General features: G+C 39.1%; 1 protein-coding gene across 1 annotated transcript in view; it reads left to right on the top strand.

Moving 5' to 3' along the window:
- LOC126483634 (dedicator of cytokinesis protein 9) overlaps positions 1-25,443 on the top strand; it is a 344,753-nt gene that overhangs the window by 148,218 nt on the left and 171,092 nt on the right. Inside the window, exons 17-18 of the mRNA XM_050106687.1 lie at positions 13,135-13,320; positions 13,470-13,655. Coding sequence (XP_049962644.1) covers positions 13,135-13,320; positions 13,470-13,655 — 372 coding nt within the window. The remainder of the gene's footprint in view (positions 1-13,134; positions 13,321-13,469; positions 13,656-25,443) is intronic.

The raw sequence follows: 25,443 nt of genomic DNA, 5'->3' as shown, positions 1-25,443 counted from the left end.
ACCAGTAAAACGATGGCTGGTCTGTTCCTAAAGACTGGAAAGTAGCACAGGTCACACCAATATTCAAGAAAGGAAATTGGAGTAACCCATTGAATTACAGATCCACTTAATAACTGACCTCAACTTGCAGTAGGATTTTGGAGCATATACTGTACTCAAACATTATGAATCACTTTGAAGAAAATGACTTATTGATACATAACCAACACGGATTCAGAAAATATCGTTCTTGTGTAACACAGCTAACTCTTTATTCCCGTGAAGTAATGAGTGCTGTTGACAAGGGATCTCAGATCGATTCCATATTCCTAGATTTCCAGAAGGCTTTTGATACCGTTCCTCAAAAGCGACTATTAATCAAATTGCGTGCATATAGAGTATCGTCTCAGTTGTGTGACTGGATTCGTGATTTCCTCTCAGAGAGGTCACAGTTCGTAGTGATGGATGGTAAATCATCGAGTAGAACAGAAGTGATATCTGGCGTTCCACAAGGTAGTGTCATAGGCCCCCTCCTGTTCCTGATTTATATAAATGATCTAGGTGATAATCTGAGCAGCCCCCTTAGATTGTTTGCAGATGACGCTGTAATTTACCATCTAGTAAAATCATCAGATAATCAATTCCAGTTACAAAATGATCTAGAGAGAATTTCTGTATGGTGCCAAAAGTGGCAATTGGCACAAAAAAAAGTAAAGTGCGAGGTCATCCGCATGGGTACTAAAAGAAATCCATAAATTTTGGGTATACGATAAATCTCACAAATCTAAGGGCTGTCAATTCGACTAAATACCTAGGAATTAAAATTACGAACAACTTAAATTGGTAGGTAATGTTGTGGGGAAGGCGAAACAAACAATGCACTTTGTTGGCAGAACACTTAGAAGATGCGGCAAACCCACTAAAGAGACGCCTACATAACATTTGTCCATCCTCTGCTGGAATATTTCTGCGCTGTGAGGGATCCTTACCAGGTAGGATTGACGGAGGACATTGAAAACGTGCAAAGAAGGGCAGCTTGTTCTGTGTTATCGCGCAATTGGAGTGAGTGTGTCACTGATATGATACACGAGTTGGGGTGGCAGTCACTGAAACAAAGGAGGTTTTCTTTGCGATGAGATATATTTACGAAATTTTAATCACCAACTTTCTCTTCTGAATGGGAAATTTGTTTGTTGACACCCACCTATGTAGAGAGAAATGATCGTCATAATAAAATAAGGGAAATCAGAGCTCGTATGGAAAGATTTAGGTGTTCCTTTTTCCCATGTGCCATTTGAGAGTGGAATGGTAGAGAAGTAGAATGAAAATTGTAGTATTGATAGCCACGATGCCACGGCGTAAATGCAAGTACTTAAGTTGGCACTACAACCGACACAGATGATAGCGCCGTCTAGCAGGCGCTGTTCAGCTCTATGAGCACCACTGCAGACTCATCCCATTTGATCAAGAGCAGACGGCCAGGACACTTCGCTTCAGCTTTGCTCTACATATGACGGGTGTCAGCATCGCACCTCATTGCAAGCTATGTAACTATGTATTAACTTGTTTTTTGCACCAGTAAACCAGTTTTACTTACGTGCAGTACCGACGTAATTTTCCTGCTACTGTTCCTACCCATGCGCTGCCTTCCAGGCAGGATTTAAAAAAAAAAAAAAAAATGGTTCGATGAACCCTCTGCCAGGCACTTAAGTGTGAATTGTAGAGTAACCATGTAGATGTAAATTTAGACGATGGAATAATTCATGCGAGGATGAAGTGACAGACAGCACTGCGTCTTCAGAATCTGGTGTTTAAAACTTCAAAAGGCAGAAGGAATCACTACAACCAAGGTAGACAAAAGAAACCACAATCCACACTGCAAACAAGGAGGCTGTTGAACTGCGTGTCTTGCCGGACAGCATCGGCAAGACAAGGAAAAGTACTCTGCCACAAAAATACGCTAACCTCCAGGGCAGGTAACTGGCGAGTTAGCTGCCACTAGGCAGTAAAATACCACAGGTTGCCCTTCACCAAATAACAACACAAACTTCAAAAACTAATAACATGCAGTAGAAGACGGCTAATAGATTCTGCCAACTTGACACGCTCCACTTGCTGGTGGTTTCACTACTGGATTAATGTTCACTCAACCCAATGTGCTGGGTCGGGTGGACAACGAGGTTGTGGCCCTTGCAACTACAGCCCCTCGATCCGGCAATGCCTGCATGCCGCCAGTGGTCCTGGCATGTCCTTGCCCTGCTGGACCTCTCTGCTGCTCTCTCCCAACTGAACTCGACACACCCAACCTGGAAAACACTTCACGTCCTTCAAAGATAGTACAGGTACTAGATATTGATCAACGCTGCTGCTGTCACTCGTGGACAGACAACACTAGCAAACGTAATGGTGCAATTAAATAGAAGAAGAAAACGAGAGACCACTGTCCCTATTACACGATGCCAGCCTACCAATGGCAACAATGCGAGCCGCACATGGCTCAGACGAAATCAAAATTTTACGCTCAGAATGGGCAAGTGTCCAAGCAGCCTGAGAATCATCAGGAATGGAAGTCAATGCGAGAAATGTCAGCATTATTTTCACGCAGAATGTTGTAATGCAACCTACATGAGAAATGATGCTGGCCAAATCTGGAAATGTAGTGATTGTTACTCTTGGTACGTAGTACTCAAAAAAGGTGACTAATATTGAAATTCTGAGCTGAAATGGCAGTAGCATGAAAAGTTTGGAGTACTAATGTTAGAGCTGGATTACAAAACTGGATTACAGCCAAGCCTTCCAAATCTTTGAAACAATCAAAAGAGCCTGCTACTCTGATGATGTCAGTGTAGCTATCTCCAGTAGTTTCAATTTTTCGAAGGCTGTGGACAAAAGTATACAGACAGTCCAACAATTTAAATACCAGTCTCTAAATACAAGTTGTAAGGTACAAGCTGATGCTAGAAATAAAATGCTTAAGCAGACCTAGAAGGTCTTATTGTCCCAGAGATCTTGTAGGAAGGGAATGTCAGAACTAGTACAAAACTGTGGGAAATGATTACTAGGTAACTAGTATTTTTAAGCCAAATGCAGCACTCAGCAATTTAGACAGATTGCTATTTACCATAAAGAAGACACGTTAAGTTGCAGGTGGACACAATTAAAAGACACTCACACAAAGCTTTCAGCTGCAGAATCATCAGCAGAAAAGAAACACAAACCATTCATACACACAAGCAAGCACACCGCATGCACACATAGCCACCAGCTCCAGCAGTTCAGCCCAGAATGCTTTTTGGAGTTTCCATTGTTTGACTCAGGAATGTAGATTAGACTCTGTAGTGAAGGAAGGTAGCGTAATAATAGTACATCGTGTAGGCAAAAGTTTGGACCACAGAGATGCGTCAGGCACATTGCTGATAAAGGTCCTCATGCTAGAGAGAAAGTCTTTCTACTTTTTGAGCTGTGTGATGAGCCCTGGATGAAGTGTTATGTGGAGCTTGGGAAAACTACTCAGGAGATGTAATGTTCACTTGTGGGTGTGATTAATGCATTTTCCATCAGTTGGTCATATTGTAAAGGACATGGTTTGCATCCGAAGGCTTCTGGTAAGACAATTTTTGAACAGCTAATTACCACACAAAACCAGTATTACCAAAACACTATCTATCCTACCCCAGTGCATTTAATTGTGTTCCATAGACATTTCGTAGGGTAAATTCCTTAAAAAGACTGTCCTGTGTAACAAATGTTGTCGCAGTTGGAATAGCTACTAGCCAAATGAAATACTGCAGCCTGCACAAACTCGTGGGTGTTAAAGGCACTCATATTGTATCTTCTATCTGAATAACAGAAGCATCACAAGCAAGTAAAAATGATTAACTTCTAATATCCATACATGCAAAGGAAAAGGCAGACGGAATGACATATGACATGATGCATCCATCAAAACATCACATGTAAGTAATTGAAATTGAGCATATAGATAAAACTCAATTTGAGCTACTATCATATTACTGTAGAACTAGTAAGCAGAAAGGGGAAGTGGCTATATATGCACTAAGTGGTGTTAATTGGATGGGGAGATTATTGTCCCGTTGACAAAGAGGTCATTAGAGATGGAGCACAAGATCGGATTAGGGAAGGATGGGGAAGGAGATCGGCCGTACCCTTTCAAAGGAACCAGCCCGTCATTTTCCTGAAGCGCTTTAGGGAAGTAACAGAAAACCTAAATCAGGATGGCCGAACACAATATTGAACCGTTGTCTTCACGAATGCGAGTCCAATGTGCTAACCAGTGTGCCACCTTGTTCAGTAGGTGTTAAGTCCCAGACTCTTTGGAATAATGAATATTGTGTTGAACAGCTCTTTGAATGCTTTCCCACAATTGTGGATTAGGAAACACAAACTAATAATACAAACAGTTTGCAAGACATCAGCAGGAAATGCCTTAAGCTTCATAAAGGAGTACAGTCAGTTTTTATGAAGTTCTGCAGACCTAACTGGAGACTGAGACTACAATTTTCTGTTTAGTACTGATCAAAGACACCTAGTGTTGTTTGTGTATAGTTTTCATTATTTGCCGCAATAAAATTCACTATTAGGAAGAGTTACACAGGGTGACAACCATTGGCAATTTGTAGACTCAATAGGCTTTGGTGGATTGGATGTAATAGTTGTAATCAATGGCTTATATGGCCATTATGGTCAAATATTAACAGTAAATTGTGGTAACCAATTAGGCCTTGAATGTATGAGGGAAGTATTTTATCACAGATTCGTTAACAGTGACTAGATCACGATGTTTAAAGCGAAATTACAAGATGAACACTGCGAAGAGATTTAGGAAGCAGACAAGTTTGATGGTAAATTTAACTCTTTCTTAAACGTATTCCTACAGGAATATGAGCTCTGCTTTCCCCTAAAACAAACAATTGGTGTAGCAGGCACTAAAGGTAGATAAGCCTTGGGATTAAAGTACCTCATGCCAAGAAGACAGCTCTGTGTAATTTAAAGGACAAGCTTCAGTCAAGAGTTGAAACTCCATTAACACAAGTATTGTAAAATCCTTCAGTCTATCGCTAAAAAAGTAAAACACATGCACTGTGCTCAAATAACAACACTCCAAAAATAAACTGAAAACAGTTTGGAACACTATTAAGCAAGAGATAATGCAAATGAAATTGAGTCCCAAGAAAAAAGTTTTGACAGAAATGCCATGTTTAATTCAGTCAATACCAGATCCATTGATTGTAGCAGTCAGATGCAGATGCTATAGATTTACTTTGACACACACTCCTTGGATCATCAATAGACATTAGTTTTTTAAAAAATAAATCCAATGTCAATGGATAATTCAGAATTTCATCATGTCACTGTAAAGTAGTAATTATGCTGTGTATGATGACGGTTCTGACAGGATATTAAAATCATGCTATGACTTGATAGGAGTACCATTAAGGCAACATTGTAATCAGTCAGTGAGTCAGGGCATATTTCCTAATACTTAAATATGTTTTAGCAATATCAGTGTATAAAATTTGAGATAAGCAGATCACATCAAATTTCAGGTCATTTTTGGTCCTTCTAGCATTTTCAGGTTTTTTCCAGATAGTAGTATTTGATAGAATGATACCTCATTTTTCTAAGTAGGGCTTGTTAACTCCTCTCAGTTAGGCTTTTCTAATGGATTCTCCACTGAGAAAACTGTACATGACCCCACAAATGTTCAAATTCGACCTTACCAGACACAGCACAGATGATAGTTGAACAGGCCTACAACTGGCTCGCACCAGTTACTATAGTCCTTAAAGTCGCAGAGACTCATATCATGTGATTTCAAATAAGGAAAAATTACCCATGTTTGTGCAAGAATTGGACATTAATGTGTATGTATAAATGAATTATTACCCACTACCTTGGGGCTTCAGTGGTGTAACAGACTAACTGGGGTCAATTCATTGATAACAAATCAAGATACTCAGCTCAGCACAATTTGCTCTTAGGAGTAATGACAAGTGTTAGCTTATTCAGCATATTTTTTATTTCTTGTTGTCTTATGGAATTCTCTTCTGGCACAGTGCATCTAAAGAAAATAAACTATTTGTTTGGCGGAAGGGAGCAGTAAACATATTGTGTAAAGTAAATAACCACACATCTTCTGGAGGCATCTTTAAAGATGTGAGAATTCCTATGTTCTTTTCCCAGTCATTTGATTCTTAATGCTATTTGTTGTTGATAATAATTAGTTTTAGCTTAACTATGATTTGCATGATCGCGATACCAGATACAAAAAAAACAATTTTTGTTTGTCTTTGCTTCCTTGTGCGTATTACCTGGTGCAAATGCATTTAATGATCTCCCATATACTTTAAGAAAGAAAGTTTCAAAAGAAAATTAAAAACATACCTCATTAGCCACACCTACAAATTATCTGATTATCTAGATTTTAGGATTGACAATTACTGTTAGCTACATAGTAAGTGTTTGCTATAAAGCTGCATTACAGGTAATAGTGTATTGTAAATGGGGGTCTGTTGTTATAGGTGTAGGTAAGAGCGATGGCTTTCCTTCTAATTTATTAAGTTCTGCTGTTGTAAGCACAAATAACATTAAGCAGCACAGTGATAATTTATTGTTAATACTGCATACAGGTTGAATTAGTAAGTGTTGTTTGCCTCACTTGAATGCGTTTCTTGACTCATTCCACATCTCTAAGGTTTTTCCTTCTTCTTGAGATCCACAGAATGGGACAAATGAATGAATGAATGAATGAATTGACTAAAAGGAATGCTAGTAGGTTATACTTTGAGGTTTTCTGGAACGACCCTTGCATACAAGCGTGTAGTGCAAAGTTTTATTGATGTATTCTCAGTTTGACCACTGGTGTATATGATCATCATTTTTTGGGTAGTAGCAGTGGCTTATTTGGCAGATGCCATATGAGGAATTCATTTTGCTCAATAATCTGTTTTTTGTATCCATATTTGTAATTATGGTCTCTGTTGATGCCAGTATCAGTACACTTCCTTTTATTAGCCTTCAAATAGACTGCATTTGCTGCCAGTCGCCTTGGTCCCCAAAACCTATATGCCATCACATTAATAATTTTTTTGTGTCCTCATTGTGTTTAAACACTCGCAATGTAGTGATAAACTTGTTCTATCTCTGTGAGCTAGGAATAACCATATGTGTGTTGTTTCGGCAGAGTTCATTAGTTAAGGAAAATTTATTGATCAATCATTATGTATTTGAATATAAATTTTTCTTTCTCTCTGGCTGTCAATATATAAAATAGTTTTGCTAGCCAAGACTGTATAAGAATACAGTGGAAATTCGATTTTACATTATCAGAGTTTATGCTTTTCCTATTTCTACACCGTAAATTTGTAGCCCCTGTGAAAAACCCGTAAGATCAATGCTAAAAATTCCCCGTTCTTATGTTTCTTCATAGTAAGACTTACTCAATTCTTCTTTCTTACTCGACGTCATGCTTCACTTCATCCTGTTTTCTACCTATTGGCATTTGATGTGACTAAATGAGTTATAAGTGGAACAAAAGACAGATGGTTTGCACCATGGGTGATGGCAGAGTTAATGGATTATTGTAGGCTGTTGCAGATAGGGGAGATGTGAGAGATGAAATACTGATGTAATCCACTATTGACATTGTCTACAGAAACTTCCTGGCAGATTAAAACTGTGTGCCCGACCGAGACTCGAACTCGGGACCTTTGCCTTTCGCGGGCAAGTGCTCTACCAACTGAGCTACCGAAGCACGACTCACGCCCGGTACTCACAGCTTTACTTCTGCCAGTACCTCGTCTCCTACCTTCCAAACTTTACAGAAGCTCTCCTGCGAACCTTGCAGAACTAGCACTCCTGAAAGAAAGGATATTGCGGAGACATGGCTTAGCCACAGCCTGGGGGATGTTTCCAGAATGAGATTTTCACTCTGCAGCGGAGTGTGCGCTGATATGAAACTTCCTGGCAGATTAAAACTGTGTGCCCGACCGAGACTCGAACTCGGGACCTTTGCCTTTCGCGGGCAAGTGCTCTACCAACTGAGCTACCGAAGCACGACTCACGCCCGGTACTCACAGCTTTACTTCTGCCAGTACCTCGTCTCCTACCTTCCAAACTTTACAGAAGCTCTCCTGCGAACCTTGCAGAACTAGCACTCCTGAAAGAAAGGATATTGCGGAGACATGGCTTAGCCACAGCCTGGGGGATGTTTCCAGAATGAGATTTTCACTCTGCAGCGGAGTGTGCGCTGATATGAAACTTCCTGGCAGATTAAAACTGTGTGCCCGACCGAGACTCGAACTCGGGACCTTGAGGTACTGGCAGAAGTGAAGCTGTGAGTACCGGCCGTGAGTTGTGCTTCGGTAGCTCAGTTGGTAGAGCACTTGCCCGCGAAAGGCAAAGGTCCCGAGTTCGAGTCTCGGTCGGGCACACAGTTTTAATCTGCCAGGAAGTTTCATATCAGCGCACACTCCGCTGCAGAGTGAAAATCTCATTCTGGAAACATCCCCCAGGCTGTGGCTAAGCCATGTCTCCGCAATATCCTTTCTTTCAGGAGTGCTAGTTCTGCAAGGTTCGCAGGAGAGCTTCTGTAAAGTTTGGAAGGTAGGAGACGAGGTACTGGCAGAAGTAAAGCTGTGAGTACCGGGCGTGAGTCGTGCTTCGGTAGCTCAGTTGGTAGAGCACTTGCCCGCGAAAGGCAAAGGTCCCGAGTTCGAGTCTCGGTCGGGCACACAGTTTTAATCTGCCAGGAAGTTTCATATCAGCGCACACTCCGCTGCAGAGTGAAAATCTCATTCTGGATTGTCTACAGAGTTTGCAACATTTAACTTCACTGTGCAGTGATGATGGGTCGAATATGTTTCACACTACTTTTTGCAGCAGCTGACAATTGTAATGTGGTGGTGCTGTGAAGGCGACGAGGAATGAGGCTATCAGTGTGCCGATCGCTATAGCGTCATGTTGATGTTTGTGGATCTGTTAGTGACAGGAGAATCTCAGTTGTAGCAAGAACTCTTTAGGGGAATATGTTTGTTGTTGTGCAATGTGCGAAATATTTATGATAAGGAATAATGTGAATGTTATTGCTTATCATTTCACTTGCAGCAATTTAAGCTGTCGTCTTGGGTTCAAGCCTAATCATACACTCAGAAATCGCCACATATTCGGCAACAAACAGTGAAGCATGTGTGAGAAGGAACAATATGAATTTTATTGCTGCTCATTTAACTCACAGGAATGTAAACTGTTCTCTTAGGTTTCTGTCTAACCACTCACTCGGGAATCACCACACATTCGGGAAATATACGGACAAGTATTTATTTCATCCTTTGTTCTCTAACCAGGTGGAAATGTTTAGCAAAATCAAATTTTGCAGAACGTATTGTATTACAATCATAACAAGTATGATAACACACTAAGTTGAAAAATAATTTTGGCATGCAACAAGTTGCAAACCTATAACCTCTAAGCCATCTAACCATGACATTATCCATTATGCTACAAGTTTCTCATTTGAAGTCAGTATTATGCATTAGTTATCATTAAATCTCTTGAAGCCTTACATCGTTGATGTTTTATTAATACTGATATACTTTCAATGCACCGTTGCTTTGAAATGGCATAAAACACACATACATCACATACTACAAAGGAAACGAATAATTGAAATTCACACAGTTCACAGGGGGGCTGTTTACAAGTGCTTGCGAAAGTCAATAGTTAAAAGCCTACTAGTGACATCACCACTGCAAAAAGTAGTGTGAAGCCACTGAAAACATGTTTCTGTTAGAAGCATTATTTCCTAGTGTTTCGATCTGCTTACGACTTTGTGTCTTGTCTTGTCTCTGTTTCTGTCCACAATGGCAATAAACATTACTCAGTGTATTTGCATCGTTTGCAATGCTATTTGTTGTATTGTTTTCGTATTACGCACCACATCATGTCTAGAGAAGAGGAAACTGTAATTTGTGACCTGAAGGCCATAGAAAGCATTTCTCAGTGTTTAGTAGTTGTGCGGAATAAGGTTGCATTTATCAAAGAATTTTGTAATTGGTTTAAAAACTACGATATTATTTTGGTGGAGAATTTGTATAGTGGGTGATAATGGTTGATGAAATCTGATTAGTTGTTGTGTGAAATCAATTTGCAGATTTGCATACAGTCATCTTTGATGAGTGAATACATACTACAGAACAACTGATGGGAAAATCTTGTTACGTATGGGAACTGAGTGTGGAAGACAGCTCTAGTTTCCGTAATTTCACTTGGATATCATCTAATGATTTTGAATTTCTGGCTAATATGGTATCACCATTTCTTAAAAAAAGATAGAAATTTCAGGAAAGCAGTTACAATGAGACATGCTGTTAGTCTTAGTTTTTTGTCAGTGGGAGATTCATTCCAGAGCCTTGAGCATTTATTTTGTATTTTGAAGGCTACGATAAATGACCTTATTTTGTTTTCTATACAGTCATTCTCAGTATTCTACCAATGTAGCAGCAGTTTCATGCAGAACGTCTCATTTTATTGGTGTTTTTGTACTGCTTGCTTCATATATTCCACAAGCATCCATCAGCCTGGTACAACGATAAACAACATGACAGTCTGCTGCCTTGTCCACTGCATTTTTTCCAGAAAAACTTAATACAGCAAGAAAAAATAAAACACCTAAAAGCTCTATATAACAGTCAACACAATGTGACATACAAACACGTACTTGCGCTGTGCAGCGGTGACATACGGTAGCTGGCCTGAAACATTGTTTGCTGTACTGACACTGGTTCGGATAGGTGTTTTCATGGTTCAAAAGATGTTTCCAAAAGATGTCCACATCAAGTGACTAGAGACATATTTCAAGCTGAGTGTGCATGTAGCTTTAAGTCTACTCAAAACACACACCACCACATGTTAGATTCTGACACTTTTCACTGTACTTCACAGTTTTTGGTTTAATTCACCATGTTCATCAATTTTTGCTTTTTTCTCAGTGAATACAAAGGAAAGATGCCACAAAAACATGTATTTTACTGTATAATTTGTGGTTGTAACATGTTGGAAAATGGCTCAATTACCTTGTACCCAGAAACCAATTTCAATTTTTTGATGAGCTTTTACTTGAATGAAATTTTCACTTTGCAGAGGAGGGTGTGCTGATATGAAACTTCCTGGCAGATTATAACACTGTGCTGGACTAAGACTCGAACTCTGGACCTTTGCCTTTTGCGGGAAAGTGCTCTACTGACTGAACTACCCAGGCACGACTCACTAGGAGACAAGGTACTGGTGGAATTAAAGCTGTGAGGATGGGTTGTGAGTTGTGCGTGGGTAGCGTAGTCAGTAGAGCACTTGCCCGTGAAAGGCAAAGGTCCTGAGTTTGAGTTGTGATCCAGCACACAGTTTTAATCTGCCAGGAAGTTTCGAGTTTTTACTTGCTGTTGCACATCTGTAAATTTTTAAGGACTGATGAAATTCATTACCACAAATTATTGTATAAATATTGTATTGTACATTTAATTTCCTTCACTTACTCAGATTTAATGCAGTTGATAAGGATTATGATTTTTAATCATATATGCCAATTAGATGTTTTTGCTTGTATTTTAGAGGTTTTAACATTTTATTCCATTGTATATTTTCCTCAATTTTACAGTTTTTAAGCCTGGGCCCCATGAAAACTTAAAATAGGGATTTCACTATGTATTTAAACATAATGTGTTAAATATCCTCTTTCATATTGAGGTGGCTGCAAGGGGCACACTATATTTCAGTTCTGAATTGTGGGTTTACTTTGCTTCTTAATGTCATCCTCTGGATTAATTAAATCAGAAAGGTTCCCAAAGAACTGTTTGACAATAAAATGATCACAAAGTTTAGTACTGTGCGTATGAACTGAGCAAAGTGGACTTATTCACATTACAACTCTTTCTTACATATATGATGCACCCTGTTTTTGTTCTCGTAGGGATCTTGTGTGTTCTTGGCATAATCTCTAAATTTTACAAAATAATTTTTAATCGCACTGAAAGATGATGATAGTCGTTAGCAGTGAATGCTAAGATGTTTGTGGAAAATATGATCCTCCTGCATATAAAAATTAACATTTTAATAAAACTCGTTGACTGTGAATGCATGATGCTGAAGGACACACCACTCCATTGCTGTTAAATAAAAATGGTTATGGGACATGGTTGGCAATATCCCTACCACCTTTTACCAGCACAGCACAGTTCCTGCAATTTTCAAAATTGCTCTTGATTCTGTACATGGTTTTGGAGAACTTTTATGATACTGTTTTGCTGAACTTATGATTTCCAGTTGTCTCGTGCTTAACCAGGTGTAATATTGGGATTCAAATTTGTTGAATGTGTACAAAGGTGTGCTGAAAAGTTATGTCTCTTTTTTTTTATTCTGTTCTCAGTATCGGTTGAGGTATTACATGATATTCATATTACTCTGTTGACTTTCCTGCTTCACTGATGCAATTGCAGCTATTGCCACTAGAGGGCTTCAAACTGTAGCCTGTAACATGGTGTTGTGTAACATATCAATGTCAGTGTGTGAGAAACAGCATGCTGTACTCAAGTTTCTAACTGCAAAAAACCTTTGTCCACACACTCTCCTTCAGCATTGCAATGCCAGATGACACATAAGCACTGCCGACATCTGTGACAATCTGACGCCTTGGGTTCACTGTCATTGATTGCCCTCTATACAGTCCCGACTTGGCCTCAGCTGGTTTTCATCAGTTTGCAAAACTTAAGTAATACTTTCGAGTACTTCATGTTGATACTGATGAAGCAGTGCAAGTAGAGTGAGGTTGTAGCTCCGTCAACAAAGTCAAACATTCTTCAGTTACTGTATAAACAAACTGGTCTCTCTTTGGGAGAAATGTGTTCATCATTGGGGTGACTATATTGAGAAATAGGTACTTAGACATGAAGAATAATGATGTAGAGTGTTAATAAAGTTTGTTTTACTTAAAAAGCTTCACTAGTTCTCACATGAAAAATTCAGAGGCATTACTTTTCAGCATGGACTCATGGAACTCTGTGGACTGTTAGGATTTTTAGGAAGATATGAAACTTATTTCTTGTTCAGATTATGGATAGATTTTGATTATGAATTCCATTTCAGTTTGCAGGCCCGGAAGTGAACTGGATTGATAATCAAAAATTTATTTTTACTGTTGGTTTTCAACTATACTCAACTGTTTTCACAAAAGACCAACATCTCCATAATCTTTTTGCACATACAGAAAAACTGTTGGATGTAAAGCTACCCCAGTTAACTACTGATTCAGAGACTTGTAAAGTTCTGAAGGTATGTCAAAATCTGTTAGTACAACCTTTTCAAATCTTAACTTCTGCATTAGCTGTTACAACACATTTTGTAATCATAAAAGTGAGTTACTGTTTTACTGTATAATTTTGTTTGCTTGGTTATGAGTATTTGTATGTTCTCTGCTTTAGGCGGCACATGCTATTCAACTTACAGCTGCGATAACTTTTCTTCCAACTCTTCTAAATCATCTGTTCACATTGTTAGTAGTCTCAAGTTCTGAAGAAGTTGGATTAAATATAATAAGAGTCTTGATTCATATTGTTCATATGATACATGAAGCTGGAAGAAAAGATATACTACAGTCATATGTGAAGGTGAGATATTTCGTTATTTAACAGTATTTGGCAGACTTAATATTTAATTAAATATATTGTTTGGATGACTAACACTCCAACATTTGTACATAAACAAGTTTATTGTTCTAAAGCTTATTGTAGAATGTAACATGCAAAATAATAATAAAAAACGAAAACAATGCTACTTTCTTGGCCTCGAGTGGGAAAAAATATTTGTTTGTCTAATAAGATCAAAATGATCAAAATGTAATGATAGTCTAAAAAGAAGAGGTCTCAGCAAGAAATCGACTTTTTTTAAATCATCTGTATGGTGACATGGCTTAAGGTCCCAGGTATAACACCTTACAGGCATTCATCCCGGTGAGCCCTTGTTTTTGAGTAACTGATGACAAAAATTTCAGGATTTTGCATGATACTCTACAGCTTTGCAAAAGTGATATGTAAAACACTGGTTGCATAGTGTGATGGTTAAGATACTGGCCTCTCATGCAAAAGGCTGTAGATTAAAGTTTCATCAGAAACTTTGAAAATTTTTATTTTTAAGTAGTTATCGAAATGACTTTTGTCATGTTTTTTCAATTAATTAGGTTAAATGTAAATTTTTTTATTTCTATTCCTTTGTCACATCATTTTAAGCAATGTATTGACTTTTCCAATAGCTCTCATTTTTTTCTTCCAGTCATTCTTTTTGCATTTGGAAGCTTTGTACATATGGATTTAATTCTTTTTATGTGCCTAACGTAATATGAATTATTCAGGAATAAAGGAGATGACTAAACGAAGGCAAAAGGGCTGCATCATCAATAGGTACACAAATGAAAGGTTCAGAGCTTGGTTACCTTTTAGAATCCATTTCCTTTTTCAAGCTCGTAGGAAAAACAACGAAACATACACACTCACTCACATGCACTTAGCTGTCTCACTTAGTTGACTGCAAGCTCTTTCCTGGCCCACGGTGAGTATACTGGGATGAGATGGGGGTGGAGGGTGGGGTGGCGTGGGCTTAGGGATGGAGAGAGGCATGAGGCAGGGAGGGGTTGAGGAGAAGTGTCTAGCGGCTCATGGCAGAGTGGGGATCCGTCTATGGGCTAGTGAGCGGTGCAGGTGGTGGAGGCAGATGGCAGATGGCTGTGCATGCGATTTCATAGACTAGGACGTGAGATAACAGCACACAACTAGCTGATGTGGGGATACAGATTGGGTGGGGGTACTGGGACAGGGGTTGGTACACACACACACACACACACACACACACACACACACACACACACACGGAGTTTGGGGGAGGGAGCAGCAAATTACCTTTGGTTTAGGCCAGGAAGGTTATGAAGGTGTGAAGGATGTGCTGTAAGGATAACTCCCATCTGCGGAGCTCAGAATAGCTGGTGTTGGTGGGGAGGATCCATGTGGCACAGGTTGTAAAGCAGCCATTGAGATGCGAGATTTCAATGGCTTCGTCACAACCCGCGCCATCTGGATCTTCCTAACCATCACCAGGTTTTCTGAGCTGCACCAATGGGAGTTGTCCTTAAACACATCCATTGTTCTTGTAACCTTCCTGGCCTAAACCTAATGTAATTCGGTGCAACCCCCCCCCCCCCCCACCCCACCCCGTCAAAATCCCTCCCACCAACAGAGAGAGATAGGTGTGCGTGCACGCGTGCCATCCCTGCCCCAGTACTCCTGCCCAATTCATGCTCCACACATCAGCTAGTTGTGTGCTGTTATATCATGCCATAGACGGTGAAATTGCATGCCCAACCGTTTGCCAGCAGCCCCCTCTATCTGCACTCCTAGCTAGACCACAGACAACTCCCCACTCTACCATGAGCTGCTAAACGTTTCTCCTCAACCCTCTTCCCACCTCTCTCTATCCCTCACCCCACCCCACCCCACCCCACCCCACACCCCCACCGCGCCCCATTACACACACCATGGGACAGTTCACTGAGCACATTGTAAAGAGACAGGCATGTTCCTGTGTTTATCTGTTTTTGTTTCTACAGTGTTGAAAAAGGAAGTAGATTCCAAAAGCTAGCCAAGCTCTGTACTTTTTGTTTGTGTGTGTATCGACAATGCAGCGCTTATGCCTTTCAGTGAGTTGTTGCCTTTATTCCTAAATAGTTCATAATTCTCAACAAGAACTTTCCATATATTATTGTTATGCATTTGAAACTACCAGTGTATCGGTTAAAACACAAAAGACAAAATAATCTCTTTATATTTACCGTGCAGTGGTATATAAAATATGTTTTCCCTAACAAGATGTAAATTGTTTTGGATGGTAATCGTCATTAAAACATAAATTTTTATTGCTGTATGGGCAAAGTAATGCAGATGAAGATTCAAACAAGAGATTATAAATAAAACAAAATTCATGCAGAATGAGGAGAGGAAATAATGAATGCAGTAACATGAACAAAAATATAGGATAATAACACGGAAGAAACTAAATCAAAGTTAATAAATAAAAATAATTTAAGTCACATGAATTAAGATTCGAAGCGGAAAAACAATATTAGGAAGAAAAATGAGAGAAAATTAATATGAAGATTTAAATAACATTACAAGGACTAAACAAAAAACACATTTGACCCAAGTAACTGAATAAAAATGGTGACCAAAGTTGTTTCAATAAAGATTTAAAACTAATGTGTATGCAGTACCTTTTGCTTATGAGGTCAATACCTTAATCATTATGTTGTGCAATGAATCTGTTAAATACTCCTTTAGCACAGCTGTAGAGCATCATATGAAATTCCAAAAATATTTTTTGTCAATTACTCACAAACAATGGCCCACCAGGGTGCATTGCTGCAGGGTGTGATACTTGGGACCTTAACCTACATCACCGTATAGTTGATTTCAAAAAGTTGATCCCACAACTGGGGACCTTTCCTTTTAAGTAATACTGATAAACAAATTAAAAGAAACAGGTTGTTGTTGTTGTTGTTGTGGTCTTCAGTCCTGAGACTGGTTTGATGCTGCTCTCAAAAGAAACATACAAAGACAAAAAATGAAAATAAAAGTGAGAATCAGTAAAAAGACTAAAACGTCTGATCATTACAGAGTCAGTATGCTCAACAAAAATGTGATTTCAGAGGCACTTGTCTATATTAGTGTTTTTCACAGTAAATTTGTGTTGGAATGGTATTTCCGTTCCTTTTATATGAACATATTCAGTGCGGGAAGAGAGTTTGGCGCACAATACACACATTTTGGGCTGCCTGCAGTTATACAAAGAATGGACACTGAATAACTGAAGGCCAGTGAATTAAGTCCAAGTCCATGCTATGAGAAACCCAGCCAGTGTCAAATACCAAACATAGGCTAAGCTCACAGCACCAATCATCAAGAAGAGGGCAGGCTGCCATGTATATTGTAAGCATGTACATTCAATACGGCACTGGCTTGTTACTGTGTGGGTAGATTTATGCCGCTCTAGAAACAACAAGATCAGGCCACATGACCTGACGTGTCAGAGGAGAGTGTTTCTCCACTCTGTTGCTGTATGGTCACTGTCACCGGTGGTGGTAGCGAATAAGTAGTCTCACTCTGCGAGTTGCTGAATACAGCAATTTGACTGTAAAATTACATTTTAAGTGATATGTTAATCTAGTCTTTGTCCTGTTGTTGTTGTTGTTGTTGTTGTTATTATTGCTGGTTAATAATTGTTACAGTTTGCAAGTTCTTTTGGGAAAGCAGATTATGCTGTATTGTGTTATTGATTTGTGTTAGGGGCTGAGAAATGTGTTCAAAAGTGTTGTGAAATTATATGTCATATTGTTAAGTGGATAGTATTTTGGGGTTAGTTTTGTAACTGTATATATTTTCTGTTATTAAATTTTATATAGTAGACAAATTGAGTAAACACAGGCATGTGTGGTCTTAAACGTACGACTGTAGAATATGATCCAATAGGTAATTTGCTCCATAGAGTTCACAATTGTGAAATGAGAATAATATTACACTACCTGCTGGAATTTGTAGGTGGATATGTCCTGACTACATACGCATAGAGAAAAGAAAATTCTATGAAAACGACAATTCGAAGTTAGCACTTTTCAGCAGAATAATGCGAAATCAGCAATTTTTATGAGAGGTCACAAAATTTCTAATTTTCCCATACCAAAATTTTATAAATCTGAGCATGACAGTTTACTGAACTTACAATAATCATGGGTGACTGGAATTCGATAGTAGGAAAAGGGATAGAAGGAAACATAGTAGGTGAATATGGATTGGGGGGAAGAAATGAAAGAGGAAGCCTCCTGGTAGAATTTTGCACAGAGCATAACTTAATCATAGCTAACACTTGGTTCAAGAATCATGAAAGAAGGTTGTATACATGGAAGAAGCCTGGAGATACTGACAGATTTCAGATAGATTATATAATGGTAAGACAGAGATTTAGGAACCAGGTTTTAAATTGTAAAGCATTTCCAGGGGCAGATGTGGACTCTGACCACAATCTATTGCTTATGAACTGTAGATTAAAACTGAAGAAACTGCAAAGACGTGGAAATTTAAGGAGATGGGACCTGGATAAACTGAAAGAACAAGAGGCTGCAGAGAGCTTCAGGGAGACCATTAGGGAACGATTGACAAGAATGGGGGAAAGAAATACAGTAGAAGAAGAATGGGTAGCTTTGAGAGACGAAATAGTGAAGGTAGCAGAGGATCATCATCATCATCATTTAAGACTGATTATGCCTTTCAGCGTTCAGTCTGGAGCATAGTCCCCCTTATAAAATTCCTCCATGATCCCCTATTAAGTGCTAACATTGGTGCCTCTTCTGATGTTAAGCCTATTACTTCAAAATCATTCTTAACCGAATCCAGGTACCTTCTCCTTGGTCTTCCCCGACTCCTCCTACCCTCTACTGCTGATCCCATGAGTCTCTTGGGTAACCTTGCTTCTCCCATGCGTGTAACATGACCCCACCATCTAAGCCTGTTCGCCCTGACTGCTACATCTATAGAGTTCATTCCCTGTTTTTCTTTGATTTCCTCATTGTGGACACCCTCCTGCCATTGTTCCCATCTACTAGTACCTGCAATCATCCTAGCTACTTTCATACCCGTAACCTCAACCTTATTGATAAGGAAACCTGAATCCACCCAGCTTTCGCTCCCATACAACAAAGTTGGTCGAAAGATTGAACAGTGCACAGATAACTTAGTCTTGGTACTGACTTCCTTCTTGCAGAAGAGAGTAGATTGTAGCTGAGCACTCACTGCATTAGCTTTGCTACACCTCGCTTCCAGTTCTTTCACTATGTTGCCATCCTGTGAGAATATGCATCCTAACTACTTGAAACTGTCCACATGTTCTAACTTTGTTCCTCCTATTTGGCACTCAATCCGTTTATATCTCTTTCCCAATGACATTACTTTTGTTTTGGAGATGCTAATCTTCATATCATAGTCCTTACATTTCTGATCTAGCTCTGAAATATTACTTTGCAAACTTTCAATCAAATCTGCCATCACAACTAAGTCATCCTCATATGCAAGACTGCTTATTTTGTGTTCACATATCTTAATCTCACCCAGCCAGTCTATTGTTTTCAACATATGATCCATAAATAATATGAACAACAGTGGAGACAGGTTGCAGCCTTGTCTCACCCCTGACACTACTCTAAACCATGAACTCAATTTACCGTCAACTCTAACTGCTGCCTGACTATCCATGTAAAGACCTTTAATTGCTTGCAAAAGTTTGCCTTCTATTCCATAATCTTGTAGAACAGACAATAACTTCCTCATAGGAACCCAGTCATATGCCTTTTCTAGACCTATAAAGCACAGATACAATTCCCTGTTCCACTCATAACACTTCTCCATTATTTGCCGCAAGCTAAAGATCTGGTCCTGACAACCTCTAAGAGGCCTAAACCCACACTGATTTTCATCCAATTGGTCCTCAACTAATACTTGCAGTTTCCTTTCAACAATACCTGAGAAGATTTTACCCACAACACTGATTAAAGAGATACCTCTGTAGTTGGTACAATCATTTCTGTTTCCATGTTTAAAGATTGGTGTGATTACTGCTTTTGTCCAGTCTGATGGAACCTGTCCCAACTCCCAGGCCATTTCAGAGGATCAAGTAGGTAAAAAGACGAGGGCTAATAGAAATCCTAGGGTAACAGAAGAGATATTGAATTTAATTGATGAGAGGAGAAAATATAAAAATGCAGTAAATGAAGCAGGCAAAAAGGGATACAATTATCTCAAAAATGAGATCGACAGGAAGTGCAAAATGGCTAAGCAGGGATGGCTACAGGACAAATGTAAGGATGTAGAGGCATATATCACTAGGGGGTAAGATAGATACTGCTTACAGGATAATTAAAGAGAGTGTTGGAGAAAAGAGAACCACTTGCATGAATATCAAGAGCTCAGATGGAAACCCAGTTCTAAGCAAAGAAGGGAAAGCAGAAACGTGGAAGGAGTATATAGAGGGTTTATACCAGGGCGATGTTCTTGAGGACAATATTATAGAAATGGAAGAGAATGTAGATGAAGATGAAATAGGAGATATGATACTGCCTGACGAGTTTGACAGAGCACTGGAAGACCTAAGTCAAAACAAGGCCCCGGGAGTAGACGACATTCCATTAGAACTTTTCGCGTTTTTGTCAGCTATCGGGGCGGAACAGATGTCGCAATACTCTGAGATAAACCACTTTTGCAAAAAAATAATCTGTAGTGATACGAATATTTCATTCGACACCATTAAGTTGGGGAAGCAATGTTCGATATTTTTGGATGCCTTTACAAATGTCTGCTTGTGTCTGTGTATGTGTGGATGGATATGTGTGTGTGTGCGAGTGTATACCTGTCCTTTTTTCCCCCTAAGGTAAGTCTTTCCGCTCCCGGGATTGGAATGACTCCTTACCCTCTCCCTTAAAACCCATATCCTTTTGTCTTTCCTTCTCCTTCCCTCTTTCCTGACGAGGCAACCATTGGTTGCGAAAGCTAGAATTTTGTGTGTATGTTTGTGTTTGTTTGTGTGTCTATCGACCTGCCAGCGCTTTTGTTTGGTAAGTTTCATCATCTTTCTTTTTAGATATATTTTTCCCACGTGGAATGTTTCCCTCTATTATATATATATATATATATATATATATATATATATATATAATGGAAGGAAACATTCCACGTGGGAAAAATTATATATAAAAACAAAGATGAGGTGACTTACCGAACAAAAGCGCTGGCAGGTCGATAGACACACAAACATACACACAAAATTCAAGCTTTCGCAACAAACTGTTGCCTCATCAGGAAAGAGGGAAGGAGAGGGGAAGACGAAAGGAAGTGGGTTTTAAGGGAGAGGGTAAGGAGTCATTCCAATCCCGTGAGCGGAAAGACTTACCTTAGTGGGAAAAAAGGACAGGTATACACTCGCACACACGCACATATCCATCCACACATACTGTATATACATATACACTCTTTTCTATTTATTTTGGTTTTGTTTTTGTTATTGCTCGCGTAATAACGCATATACGAAAAGAGCCGCGAAATACCTTTTAGTAATGCTGTGCCAAGAATTTCTTTATAATCATTAATTTTCAACAAAACAGAATATATTGGGTTCTTATTGTTCTGTATCTGGCTTTCTATTAAAGGAACATTTTTGGTTACTGTAACTCACTATAAAAAATCAACATATCTTCCCTACTTTATAGTTATTGAAAATGAAAATTACTTTGTTATGAAATACTGATGTTACAGTTCGCAAAGATTGTTCAACATTTTGCAGTGGATTTTTGTTAAGCGTAAAACACCAATAATTACCACGACTAGCACAAGAACATGAGTCTATTGTCGGAGAAAAATACGTTTTCACTATAAGGTTTGCCAGACCAGAACTAAGCACAACAAAATTCCCATTATGTTATGAAGGTAAATTATCTCTTTTGTACTGTTAGCAATATATTATCAGCAGCCCGCGTCAACCTGCAAAACACATCATAAAATCTGCTGCTCTGCTCTGCAAGTCCGGAAGCTGAAAGAGATGATTTTATTTCACTATTACCTTCCCGCTTCTTTGCGGTATGATCGATTTCTTTTAATGCAGTTTGAATGCACCGCGTCAGCGGCTTGTTCGTTCGTAGCGCAGCTCTGCACCACGGATAATATTTAAATAACTGAAAATGTCTTAAAAGGATGGGATAATAATTTAAGCAAGCTACTACAAATAATAATGCAAGGTTTCATTAAATAACTCTATTCAAAACATTCAAATATGTTAACTTATCTACAATACACACCTTTTTTAAAAATGAGTACGTAATGGCGTACATCGATTAACCATGACAAAAGAAGACTACGTTAGCATGTACAACTGCGACACAGGCTATCTTACTCCCGTAACTCCAAGAGGAAGACAAAGAAATTAATGTTCATGCTGTATTATTTATACTAGTGATGTTTTTCATCTGTGTATGATATTTATCGTCTGTGCGGTTTCAGTACTCGCCGACACAGATATTATCTAAAATAAATAATAATAATAAAAAAAATACATAATTCCATACAATAACAGAATACGATGCACAATATTTTCTCTTTACTACAAAATATGTCTTTTGCTAAGGGACGTCACAAACTACTGACAGCCTTGGGAGAACCAGGCCTGACAAAACTCTACCATCTGGTGAGCAAGATGTATGAAACAGGCGAAATACCCTCAGACTTCAAGAAGAATATAATAATTCCAATCCCAAAGAAAGCAGGTTTTGACAGATGTGAATATTATCGAACTATCAGTTTAATAAGCCTTGGCTGCAAAATAGTAAAACGAATTCTTCGGGGAAGATCAGTTTGGATTCTGTAGAAATGTTGGAACACGTGAGGCAATATTGACCCTACAACTTATCTTAGAAAATAGATTAAGGAAAGGCAAACCTACATTTCTAGCATTTGTAGACTTAGAGAAAGCTTTTGACAATGTTGACTGGCATACTCTCTTTCAAATTCTGAAGGTGGCAGGGGTAAAATACAGAGAGCGAAAGGCTATTTACAAATTGTACAGAAACCAGATGGCAAAGAGTTGAGGGGCATGAAAGGGAAGCAGCGGTTGGGAAGGGAGTAAGACAGGGTTGTAGCCTATCCCCGATGTTATTCAATCTGTATATTGAGCAAGCAGTAAAGGAAACAAAAGAAAAATTTGGAGTTGGAATTAAAATCCATGGAGAAGAAATAAAAACTTTGAGGCTCACCGATGACATTGTAATTCTGTCAGAGACAGCAAAAGACCTGGAAGAGCTGAACGGAATGGACAGTGTCTTGAAAGGAGGATATAAGATGAACATCAACAAAAGCAAACCAAGGATAATGGAATGTAGTCGAATTAAATCAGGTGATGCTGCGGTAATTAGAGTAGGAAATCAGACGCATAAAGTAGTAAACGAGTTTTGCTATTTGAGGAGCAAAATAACTGATGATGGTCGAAGCAGAGAGGATATAAAATGTAGACTGGTAATGGCAAAGAAAGTGTTTCTGAAGAAGAGAAATTTGTTAACATCGAGTATATGTTTAAGTGTCAGGAAGTCGTTTCTGAAAGTATTTGTATGGAGTGTAGCCATGTATGGAAGTGAAACATGGACGATAAATAGTTTGGACAAGAAGAGAATAGAAGCTTTCGAAATGTGGTGCTACAGAAGAATGCTGATGATTAGATGGGTAGATCACATAACTAATGAGGGGGTATTGAATAGAATTGGAGAGAGGAGAAATTTGGGGCACAACTTGACTCGAAGAAGGGATCGGTTGGTAGGGCATATTCTGAGGCATCAAGGGATCACCAATTTAGTATAGGAGGGCAGCGTGGAGGGTAAAAATCATAGAGGGAGACCAAGAGATGAATACACTAAACAGATTCAGAAGTATGTGGGTTGCAGTAGGTACTGGGAGATGATGAACATTGCATAGGATAGAGTTGCATGGAGAGCTGCATCAAACCAGTCTCTGGACTGAAGACCACAACAACATAACTGATAGTTATTGAATGCTAAAATCTCATTTTGACTTCTAATAGCCTAAAGGAGATGACAGTTCATTTCCCACGTATCAGACTTTGATGTAATGACATAAATAGCACCGGTTTTGGAAAAAAAAGAACACTTAGTTTTGCAATAAAACAGTATCAAATGTAGTAGCAAAAAATTTTACAGAAATGGTAGAACACCCAAAAAAAAGAAAGGTTTTGTAAAAAAAGCAACACCAAATTTGGCAAAACAACAATATAGAATTCTACAAAAAACTCTAAATTTGTCAAATAAATACTAAATTTGGAAAAAAACTGCAGAATTTGGCAAAAAATACTGAATTTTGTGAAAAATGGTATCGAATTTGGCAAAAAATAACAGCAAATTTAGCAAAGAAGACAGCAACTTTGGTAAAAAATGAGTTAGGCAAGAAACTACTCAGAGTTTGGCCTTAAAGAGGCATCAAATTTGGTAAAAAAAGGCATTTGGAAGAAACAAACTTTGCCAAGAAATGAATGTGGCAATAATAATACTGCATTTAATAAGAAATAACAACAGATTTGGTAAAAATAGCAGGTAATTTGCTACAGAAAAAGCAACTATGCAGCTACAGCACTTTGGCAGAAATAACCCTGAATTTTGATTAAAATAACATTGAACGTCGCAAAAAATTACACTGTATTTGGCCATAAAAAACGATTTTTTCCTGTCCCTAAGTAGTGTATTAACAGTTAGCAAGGAAAGTTGATTATAAATGAATTATACACTGCCTGATGAAAAAATTGAAGTACACAGAAGACGTGGCTGGATGTGAATGCAACTTCGTACACATTGCCACCATCGGCTAGTGGTAAATTATCACAGATGTGACTCTCTGTGACAGGCACAGTGGCCACCAGAGTGGATTAGTGTTGTTTGTGTTTAGTGTTGTTACTGGGCCTGGTAGGGTATTGTAAGGGACGTGAACAGTATCAGATATGGAGTGATCACTGTGGAGGACACAGAGCTGCAGCATGCTCATGTGAGAAAGTGTTCTCATCACCTGACAGTGCTTGCAAGGGGCCTCGTTGTGGGTCCCCATTTGACCAACTGGTCAAATCGTGGAGCATCCAGGTCTATGGGGGGCATTTGAATGTGAGAGTGGCTCAAAGTTCAACTGATTGGGAACATGAGCCAAACTCGTTGTCGTGGTCCCAGTCAGCCAACAAAAGCGAGGTTCACTCTGGTGTTGCCCAAGCACATTCCAACCGCTTCATTTCTGCACCTGCCATCCAAGAACAAATAATGGACTCCCTGCAACATTATGTGCCATCCTGTACCATTGGTCAGAGACTAGCAGCAGTTGGACTAGATAATTATTGCCTCATGTTTAAAATGTTGTTAATATCACAACACACACGTTTGCATTTGGAGTGTGCCATGATTTGAAAGTGTGGAGTGCCATCTGGTGTCGCTCGATGTCATGGCTGGTAGTGGTTAAGGGAACTCTGATGGCACAGTTGTAAGTCACGGATGTCTCACACCCTCACTTGCTACTTCTCATGCAACAGTATCATAGTGCTTTTTTCAGCAGGGCAATGCTTGTCCACACATGGCATGTGGCTTTGCAAACTCTCTCTGTGAGGCTGGTGTGCTGCCAAGGCTAGTGAGATCCCCAGATCCGTCCCAGATAAAACGTGTGGGACCAGCTCAAAAGTCAACTCCATCCCAGTGCCAGTGTCCAGGATATCTAGGATAAGTTACAACAGTTGTGTTCCAGCTTGCCTCAGAAGTGGATAAAATGGCTTTTGACATCCTGC

Source organism: Schistocerca serialis, chromosome 6, assembly GCF_023864345.2.
Source record: "Schistocerca serialis cubense isolate TAMUIC-IGC-003099 chromosome 6, iqSchSeri2.2, whole genome shotgun sequence".
Taxonomy (NCBI): Eukaryota; Metazoa; Arthropoda; class Insecta; order Orthoptera; family Acrididae; genus Schistocerca; species Schistocerca serialis.
Note: the sequence above shows the minus strand (reverse complement) of the source record. Positions and strands in the feature narration are given on the sequence as shown.